At 43.7% G+C, this 10,575-nt stretch overlaps 1 protein-coding gene across 1 annotated transcript; it reads right to left on the bottom strand.

Annotated features, from left to right (window-relative positions):
• Positions 1–162: 162 nt before the first annotated feature.
• PDP2 (pyruvate dehydrogenase phosphatase catalytic subunit 2) lies at positions 163–8,972 on the bottom strand. The gene is made up of 3 exons (XM_052685645.1): positions 8,850–8,972; positions 3,783–6,735; positions 163–661 (listed from the first exon to the last, which is right to left on the bottom strand). Exon 2 carries the CDS (start codon positions 6,677–6,679, stop codon positions 5,075–5,077), a length of 1,605 nt encoding a protein of 534 aa, XP_052541605.1. The 5' UTR covers positions 6,680–6,735; positions 8,850–8,972; the 3' UTR covers positions 163–661; positions 3,783–5,074.
• Between the last annotated feature and the right edge of the window lie 1,603 nt (positions 8,973–10,575).

Here is a 10,575-nt window from a genome sequence, read left to right as displayed (position 1 = left end):
ACTAGCGCGCTCTGCTTGCTCACTTGTTTGCCGACTGTGTTTCCAGCACCTTTAAGCCTTGCTCATTGACATTCCTCCCCTGCCCCCATCCCCCATTCTTTCTAATTCAGAAAAATAACTACAAGGTTAAAAAAAAAAAAAAAAAAAAAAAAAAAAAAAAAATCCCCTTTAAGAAATGCCCAGTTTAAAAGTTTATTTCCTTAATCCAAATAGAAACCAAAACAATGCTTCCTTTCCACAACTGCTCCACTCTCATTCATCTTTTTCCTTCAAGTTGTTAAAAGAACCTCAAGGCAAAGCATTCTGAGGGGCTCCATTCAAAAGGCATTACTACTTGCCCACCAGCTGAACTGCTACACGTACTCCAGTGTGTACCAGATTAAGAAACCTTTTCTAGAACAAAAGTTTTTTTGTTAATTTAGCATTCAGTGTTTGCAATTGTAATACTGAATTACATCCAGTCATGCACAGTCAAAAGCACAAGCATTTAATAAGAAACTGAAAATTATTTTAAGAACAGATGAATTAGATGCAAAAAAAGGAAAAAAAAAAATCATTGCTAAGTTTCACTTGGAGAAAAGAAAGTATATGAAAAGCTCCAAACCGACAACTACTAAGAGCTTATGCATAAGATCTCATCTGCTTAAAACTTCACTTAAAACTTCAAAATGAAAATTGAATACTTTTTCATCTGTAGAAGTGTAGAAGGATAACGCATTAAGTGAAGTTAAACAAAAAAAGTTATTTGCATCTTCTCTGCCACATCCACAGAGGTTCTCACACAGCAAAACAGCAGAGATAGCCAGTATGCATTTTTGCTCAGGCTCAAAGAAGCCAAATTCGAACAGATGCCCAGATGTTTGATAGCACAGAGATCTGGCAGGGGCCAAAGGGCCATAATGTTGCTGAACAGCAGCTAACTAACACAATAAGAAATAAGACTCTCTCTTACCTGGCTGATAACTGCAGAGATCTGACAGTAGCTGCTTGAACTGGCCCTCCAAGATAGACAAGGATTTAGTAAATACCAAGCATTTCATATGACAATTATACTTATTTGGAGGTTAACTTCTCAGCAACAAACACAAAGAAAAAACACCTCTTGTTCATTTCAAATCATGGTTTGTAGCCTTAAGACCAACACATCCCTCAGATACTTTTCTGCTTTCTCTGCTAGGGCATCACAGTAGTGAAGATTGCATAGAAACAGCATGCAGCAACAGCGTGATACTGACAAAACAGCAAGACGTTAACAGTTCTACTTTCAGCTCCACTCAGTAGAATTCCAGTGCCAAATAGTCTTTGACTAAAATACCAAATGTGTGTATATACATACTAATATACACATATGCTCAAAGTTCGAACAGCCTACCTTACCCTTATTTTCTTTTCATCCTGCAAAAAGTCAAGACAATTAGAATGAATGGAAACAAAGTTAAACCTGAAACCTAAGTACATGAACACTCACCAGTGTGCTGGAATTCAACAACTTTCTGTGTTTGTGTAGATGTCACGCTTGTGATCTGCTACAGCACACACAGAGCTTTACCCACGAGTGAACACACGTATGAGAGCCTATGAAAGATGTAATTTTTTTCATAGACAGTGAAATTCACCAAAGCACAGACAGGCTGTTCCGGTCAAGGAACCCTCTGCTGACTGGTTAATTTAATGGAACCTCAATGGTACCAAGATGCCATTGTGTATTAACAACAGTTTACATTGTGAGAGTACAGCATCGGTACAAGCTTCTAAGGAAAATAATGGAGCCTATTCAAACTACTTATTTTTATCTGAGCCTGAATATTTACCTTCTCTGCACAGGAATCTAGTGTATTTTCCTGTGAGCATTCAGCAGAAAGAATGCCAGGTTCTGATAAAGTAACCACAACATTAAATCTTCCATACATTTAATAAAAAGCACTTTAAACTTCAAGTGTGACATAAATATTTTTATTTACAAAAACAGTGATTTTCCCCAATTTACAAAGAAGTTACAAAAAATCTCAAATATATTATGAAGGCCTGAATAGTTGGATACTAATAACCATAATCATTCAGGAACAAGGAATAAGAGTTTTCAACAAAAAACAAAGTGGCAAAATTGTACTTCAACTCAAGGTTTAAATATTAGAAAAGAATGTGTGTTAGTATTTACATCCACGCTTAATCTCAGGTGTGTTACCTCCATGGCAGAATACCCACCTGGGACACCAGATCTTGAGAAACATAATTTAGTTGAACATTTTCGACTACGGCTTCTTTAGCTAGTCACAGTATTTAAAAAACCACACTCCAAACACAATGGATTCTGCAGGACTTGCACCTAAATGTGCTTTCAAGTCCTCACATCGGGGTGCTTGAACAAGTACATTAAGGCATTAAGTTATTAAACAACATTGACTCTGCAAGTCACAAAATACAACGTCTATTAATATCTATTAGCTGTGTTTGCACTTAGAAATGAAGATGTATGTGATATAATTCAAACTGATTATTATTTTCTTTACATATCAGGACATATTGTTGTCATTAGCCCGTAACAAACTCCATGGAACGTACAGTTCAATCTCCAATTTGTTTCTTTACGAAAACAAACTGGTTTAATTTATCCTTTTCCACTCTAGGATAATTATGATGCTGTGTGTCAAACTGAGCAAAACCAAGGAGAAATTAGAAGCAGTACTCTTCTGACTGTGAAATGGATTCCCTAAAACAATCATTATTGACTAGCAGCTGCAATTACAACAACCTGTATAAGAGCATATTTATGAGTAACACACAGAAAGAGTCGTCGTAGCACTCTATCAAGGACAAGGCAGATTTCATCTCTGGCTCTACTTGAGAAAAAAGCAGAACAGCCTATTTCTGCACCCTTTATACTAGGAGCCCTGCTGTACATTACAAATTTGCTAGATAACCTACATAAGAATTGTATCACTTGATACCAGCTCTAATGTAGTTTGGTTTAGGCTCTTTGTTCCTCTGGCCACACTGTTAAGTAATTTTTTTATTAAGAGGTAGTCTAGTAACATATGCTTTTACACCTAAAAATCAAAGCAATGAAGCATGTAAGTATTGACCAGATATTTTCAGAGCAAATGGAACAGCTCAACGCCAAAGATGTTCAGGAACACTGTTTAATGATGCCCCTCCACATCCAATTGCCTTGCAGGTAGGCTCAATCTTTTCTCAGGTTAACTCATAGCCTGACTATCGTTGTTTGTTTTTTTTCTGGTATACAACATTTTTGTCTCATAGTTCCAGCCTCAGGAAGTGGGTGTATTTTGAATTACTGAACCCAAGTGACAAGAATTTCAGCATCCTCTGTGAGATGCTGCATGAACCCGAAGCTCTCCAGCAGTCCCTAATGCCAAAAACCTAAATCTCAGATGTCTCATCCCAATCCTGTTTTGCTGGTACCATATGGTGCTCGTTCCATTCAAAAGGCATTACTACTTGCCCACCAGCTGAACTGCTACACATACTCCAGTGTGTACCAGATTAAGAAACCTTTTCTAGAACAAAAGTTTTTTTGTTAATTTAGCATTCAGTGTTTGCAATTGTAATACTGAATTACATCCAGTCATGCACAGTCAGAAGCACAAGCATTTAATAAGAAACTGAAAATTATTTTAAGAACAGATGAATTAGATGCAAAAAAAGGAAAAAAAAAATCATTGCTAAGTTTCACTTGGAGAAAAGAAAGTATATGAAAAGCTCCAAACCGACAACTACTAAGAGCTTATGCATAAGATCTCATCTGCTTAAAACTTCACAACAAAAACTAAAGTACTTTCTCATCTGTAAAAGTGCAGAAAGATAATACTTAAGTGAAATTAAAATGTTATTTGCATCTTCTCTGCCACATCCACACAGGTTCTCACACAGCAAAACAGCAGCAAATAGCCAGTACACATTCTTGCTGCCAACTAATGTGCATAAGCAAGAAAAAGAGCCACAGGAGAATACCATATGTGAAATGTAAGCACAGTTCATTTGCAAGCTTTGGATAACCACCCTAGAAAACAGTATTAAACTGTTTTAAAATGCATGGAAGTATACATTCAGAGACTAGAATATACATTCATTAAAGAAAATATCTGTAGCTATAATAACAAGCTGATGTTCAAAGACAAAATTAAAGATTTTAGTGAAATAACAGCACTTCTGTACTCCAAGTCAAATTTGAAGACAAAGGTGTTGTGTGCTGTCGTACTTACCTTTAGATGCACTTTTTATCTTCCGAGTCTGTCAAACCTCACTGAAATTACAGTTGGAGTTCATATGCAGCATCTCATAGATCTATACTTAATACAAAATATTTATTCTCTAAGCAATAGATGAATGAATGCTTGAATTTCAAATGTTAATTCCTGAGCAGGGGACCACTGAGTCCCTTGTGTGCATTTGAGCCACATGCTGTCATAGAAATCCACACACAATTAAGAAAATGTGCATTCACACTTACATCACTGTTGAAGAAAATACAGTTTTGTTTCTTAGCTTAGAAAAACAGTAGGAAAAAGTGTCCAACAGTCTCAGGGCTGCCTGAATCGCCTCCCTTAGTGTTGTCTCTCAAACAAAGCTTCACATACACAGGGTGAGTTCCTGACACTGTCACATCAAACAATGGTTTGGTAGTTTATTGAATTCAGTTACAGTGCTTCAGGAGAATGCCACTCATTTTCTAACAGTAGGACTTCCCCACGCTCCACACAGCTACAGGTATTACCCATCTGCCTACTAAATTTCAAAAGTCTAATTCAAATTTGTCTCCTTTGCTCGTTTGTAAAATTTTACCAGCAGTTCCCATGGAAACAGAACTGAGTCAGCAATCTTTAGTTCAGCTGCACTGCATTGGAATTTCATCAAAACATTTTTCTTCAGAGCCTACAGACCTGGAAATCCAGGGAACTGTCAACAAATTCACTTGCAGAAGTTTTCTTTTTTCAGAAGTAGTAAGTAACAAAAAGGTTTCTGACACTGGTAAAAGCTTGACTATCAAGGAAAAACAGTAATGGTTTCAATATCAAAGTTGGCTAGCAGTACAGAAGAGCAGCTATGCAAGTCTCTATTTGTTGTTTCTGTAATAGTTTTCAATTGCTTCTGAATTAAAATACACTACAGTAACTGTGATATCATCTCTGTACATTCTCGCAAGGTCTTCAGGCAGTGTCAGCATCGCAGCAAGTTTCTCTTGGTCCACTTCCCCATATTCATTACTCCCAATTGCGTGCCGTATTAAATGTGTCGCTATGTTCTGGTCCAGTGAGGTGATACCCCTGTTTTTCCTCTGAAGTAACAGGTTGTGCAAATAACCCAAATTAACTGGTTTCTCAAAAGCTAGTTGTGGTTTCTGCACATTAAGCTCTGTAAGGTGTCCAGCAACTAGTTTTACAACCCTTTCATTACTGAGCATCTCCCATAGTCCATCCGAAGCAATAATGAGAAACTTATCCTTGCCTCTTAGTTTATGGTATGTGACTTCAGGCTCTGCTGTTAAATATGGGGGTGTGTGATAGTTTGGAGGAACATACTGATAAATATTTAACGCCCCAACATCACAGCTATTCTCAAGAACGCTGTGTTGCAATTCTTTACTCCATTTTAGTTGCACGTCTCCAAAAGCTCTGGAGGGCATGAGAATGCCCAGTAATCTGTCATTCACAAATAGCGTTTTCTCCTCGGATCTAGGATGTTCTCTCTTTAGTCTTCTGATTTCAGATTCATCATAGGCATTGTGGTCTCGTGTTAGAGGGAGAGTAGACCAAGTTCCATCTTCTTCATGAACCCCTAAAATTGCTCTGCAATCACCAGCATTTGCAACATGCAGGTGAACACCATCAATGTGAGCTACACACGCCGTTGCACCAGAAAAAGCTACCTGAAGGGCAGTGTTTCTCACCAACTCATCTTCCTGGGGAGCCTGAACTTCCAGTGATATGTCTGAGTCTAACCTTTTGAATGCGCTTACCATGGCTTCTTCCAAACTAAATCCTGGCTCAATGTCTAGGTCCAGTAAATGCTGCCAGTAAACTCGCAGGCTCTCAAAATACTGTGAAGTCATTTCTCGATGCTCTACATCATTTGGATGCTTGTGCAACTGCAGAATAGGAATAACTGGTTTCATGCACTCCACAGCAAGCTCCATTTCTTCCAAAGTTTGTCGAGACATGAGAGAAACTGCTATATAATGAAGTAGTCTCTCACTTACTGCCTGAGCACAAGCAGAACCAGCATGGCCATCAAAGACACCAAACATCATCCCCCTGGTCTGCAAGCAAGTGGCTGCACTCCTGCGGTCTTCAATAGGAGTATTGGATGCCAGTTGGTTACTTTCAAACCTCAACACAGAATTAGTACTTTTGCAACTTGAATCCAGTATTTTATGGGATATTTCACCTGCTCTGAGTATATCGTTGATTTGCGTTGGAGACAACTGGAAAGAGAATTCTTCTTCTTCAGTGGAGGTGTGCCGGAATGCTTTTCTCAAGGAGAAAGTATTGTCTAAGCTGCAGGTCCCAGCAGGGTAAAGAAGTGTTTTGGAAAAAACAAGCTTCCATTTTATTTTGTGTCTGTTTGGGACACATATGGAATACAAACGTCCTCTTCTTTGTAACACAAAGGTGTTCTTTGCTGAGCCTAAGATCCAGGATGATACAGTTCTTGACATCATAAGTCACTCCACAAGTAGAAGCAACTTCTTTCAATCAAACAGGATGTCCTTACAGTCTGCAATAAAAAAAAAGCACACAACTTGCAAGTTTCACAAGATGCTTTCTATACAGCAATTTCCTGTACAGCAATATAAAATCTAGAGCTCACAGAAATGTTCAGAACAGCTATGGATACAAGCATCTAAGAAGTGATCTAAGAAGTTTCCATTACTTAATTACAATCTCGGTGAATTTAACTTTGCGTATGACTGTCTCTTACCACTTAATTCAACAGAAAAGCTAATTTTTATTTGTCAGGTTTTGGGTGTGTTTTTTTTTTTTTTTGTCATTACAGCAAGGCTAAGGGGAAGCTCCAACATTACAGGAAACATAACTTTTCAGTGAAAAGCCCAGTGTAACAAGATACAGAGGAAACAAATTCCTCTAAGTTTTTCAGCCTAAGAGGCAGTTAATGGCCAACTTTACAGACTGCTGCAGTCCAGCTCTATTAATGCATTCTAAATATGAAAACCAAGAGTATTCAAATCCTACAGAAAAGCTGAAAGAAACAGCAAGCAGATTAACATTTTATGTAACTTGCTGTGATCTTCTTGTCTAGAGCAAGCTAGCTGACCTTTCTAATTCTGTTCCAGCTTACATGCTTGATTCTTTTTATACCTTTCAGGTCTTAACACAGGTAGGATTTCTGCACAGCTGAAGTCGAGTTTTACTGTTTATCACAGCACTGCACACTTAGACAGCACAGAAGTTACACCGCAGTTTTATTGGTGACTTTTACAGCTTCCAGTTAGGCATGCTCATTTAAAAAGCAATGAAAACAAGCAGCAGTGAAGAGCTCTGCTGCCAAAAGTAGTGGAACCTGGGGCATCTGAGGTACTTCTTCTTCCAGGGAAGAGGTCCATCCGGTTGCTTCCTCCTTTAAATCAGGTGTTCAAGCTAGGGGAAGCACAAATTGCTGCTAAGCACAATTAGATGCCCCAGGGATTTGAAAAGCTAACTGTGTTGTAGCACTGCAAATACAATTACTCCCAGAACATCACAATGGCAACAGTTACAGTTTTCCAGGAGCTCAGAAGCCACTTGAGGCTGCTGCTGGCATTAGGTGCTCCAGGGCTTAGCCCAGAGGTGCCACATGCTACTGCAATACTGTTGTGTTAGCAGGGAACCTGAAGAGAAGTAGCAAGAAGTCAGTCCAGGCAGCTGCATAAAGAATTGTTCTGAGAAACCAGCAGAACCTAAAAACAAACCTAAACTATTCTAAACAAAAAGCCAACTGATAGAACCCGAGGACTTTACTGAAATCCCATCTGGAAAACAAAAGCGAAGTACACCACCATGGCCAGCTGAGGGGAAGAGCAGCGAGCTCCCACCACCTGGGGGCCCGAGGAGTAGAGGCTCAGGCTCACGGTGTTACTGCTGCCACCCAGAGGACAGGCGGCAGTGGCAAAGCCAGCGCGTCAGCTCATCGCGCGCCCGCAGCCTCCCGGGACAGAGACATCTCCTGACAGCGCCCCGTGCTGTGCGGCACGCAGAGCGCAACCCAAACAAAGGTAAGGGGAAGACAGCTGGCACTGCCCGCTCCAACAACAGCGAACCAAAGCACGCAGCACTACCAGAGAAACCTTCTTCACGGCCAACCAGGCCACTACCCACTCTATTTCTTCTCTCTAGTCCCAACCTGCCGAGCCAGCTGGGGCAGAAACAATGATGACTTTTACATTCTTAACTGAAAAAGCTCACAAAAACAGCCTGCTACACAAACCCGGCCTTCCCCCGCTCACACCAGCCGCTAACCAGCCTCCTGCTGCCGAGAGCCGCACGGAGCGCACCGCGGAGCGGACTGCGCTGCTGCCGCCCGGCACGAGCCGCGCCGAAAAGCGGCCGTTGCTCATAAGGGCAATGCGCCGAAGGCCGTGATGCAAGAGCCAATTACATCAAACTCAGCTCCCCGCGCGGCACGCCTACCGCTCCGCACCAACAGCGGCACTTCCTCCTCAGCCGCGTTAGTGCCAGCCGTACAGCCCGAGCTGCCCGCACCGCGACCCGGAGCCCGCAGAGGGAACGGCGGAGACCGCTTCCCAACAAAGCGGCGGCCACCCACGGCGCTAACCGCACACCGCACCACCCCTCCCCGCCGCAGTGCCCGTGCCGTCGGCCCTGCGCACCCACCTCACCCCCGCGGCTCCGTTCTCCTAACGCGGGGCCGACACCCCCTGCCGCACAGCTGCCACGCGCCTGCACCCCCCGGGCCGTCCGCCGCGGTCCTGCCACGGGCGCTGACTGACGGCCCTGCCGCCCAACCCGCGCCGCCGACAGCGGAGCCGCCCCCCGAGCCCCTCCCCGAGGGATTGCGGCGGCGGGGCGGGGCCGCGGGTTCCTGCGGGGCCCTGGCGGGACGGGGCGGGAGGGGCGGTAGCTGCGGCCCTGCGCCATGTTCTGTTGGTGCTGCGCGTCCTCGGAGGGCGAGGTGTGACGGCGGAGCGGCGAGGTACGGGCGGGGGAGCGGCGGTCCCACGTGCTGCGGGGCTGGTGCTGCCGGCTTAGTTGTCAAAGTCACAAAGCGCCTTAGAAAGTGTCAGGCCTTGTAAGCTAAGAACAACCGCAGTTGCGGCTCACGTGGCAGCTCCGTTTCCGTGCCCGCTCTCTTGCTTGCCTTTGCTGGCATTTCCACAGAGACCTCGTGCAAAGCTGAGCGCGACGAGGAGCGGGCCTGCAGCACGGTGGTGGATGCGTTAGTGTGCCCTGTGGAATGGTCCCTGCCTCAGCTTGTAGCAGGGATTTAGCAAAGGCGGGCATTTGATAAGACCCGTTCATTTTTTCATTCTGCTGGCTGTTGGTATTGAAGCATTTCTCTTGTCAGAAATGCGTTGCGGGTCCTGCATGAGGTCATTAACATGAGCCAGCAGTGTGCTGTGGCAGCTCAAAAGGCAAATGGGATCCTGGGCGCCATCAGGAGAGGGGTGGTCAGCAGGGACAGGGAGGTGATTGTCCCTCTCTACTCGGCTCTTGTGAGGCCCCATCTGGAGTACTGTGTCCAGGTGTGGAGCCCTCAGTACAAGAAAGACATTGAGATTTTGGAAAGAGTCCAGAGGAGGGCGACTAAGATGATCAGGGGGCTGGAGCACCTCCCCAATGAGGACAGGCTGAGGGAGTTGGGCTTGTTCAGCCTGGAGAAGAGAAGGCTGCGGGGTGACCTCATTGCAGCCTATCAATACCTGAAGGGAACCTACACCCAGGAGGGGAGTAAACTCTTCAAAAGGGCTGACAACAGCAGGACGAGGGGAAATGGATCCAAGTTGAAGGAGGGAAGATTTAGGTTGGATGTTAGGGGGAAGTTCTTTACAAGGAGAGTGGTTAGGCCCTGGAACGGGCTGCCCAGGGAGGTTGTGGATGCCCCATCCTTGGCCGTGTTCAAGGCCAGGTTGGACGGGGTCCTGGGCAACCTGATCTAAATGTGTGTGTTTGGTGGCCCTGCTAGGCAGGGGGGTTGGAACTACATGATCCTTGAGGTCCCTTCCGACCCAGGTGATTCTGTGATTCTGTGATTCTGTGTGAGGTAAATGCAAACCCCAGAATGTCTCCAGTGGGAAGATGGGTGGCCATCATCATGAATCTGAGCTTTGGCTGTTCCTGCTGTGGTTTGGTTTTTAAGTAGTATCAGTGAAACTCGGTTTCATGTCAACAGGAAGACCAAAACAAGAAGAGCGAGGTTACCATAGAGAAAAAAAATCAGGACGTTATTTTAGCATCTGTGGAAATGATCATTTGACACATTGCTGAACTAAAGAGTCCTTCACGTCAGCCCTGACCAACCCACCAGCTTCTTTAGCTCTTGTGCCATTGCAGCAGTGATAAAACTTCGTCTGAGGGGTGTGAGGAAAGAAACAGGACTGCT

Source organism: Tympanuchus pallidicinctus, unplaced genomic scaffold (assembly GCF_026119805.1).
Source record: "Tympanuchus pallidicinctus isolate F22 unplaced genomic scaffold, pur_lepc_1.0 scaffold22, whole genome shotgun sequence".
Classification (NCBI taxonomy): domain Eukaryota; kingdom Metazoa; phylum Chordata; class Aves; order Galliformes; family Phasianidae; genus Tympanuchus; species Tympanuchus pallidicinctus.
The sequence above is the reverse complement of the archived record's forward strand: the minus strand, read 5'-3'. Positions and strand labels throughout refer to the sequence as shown.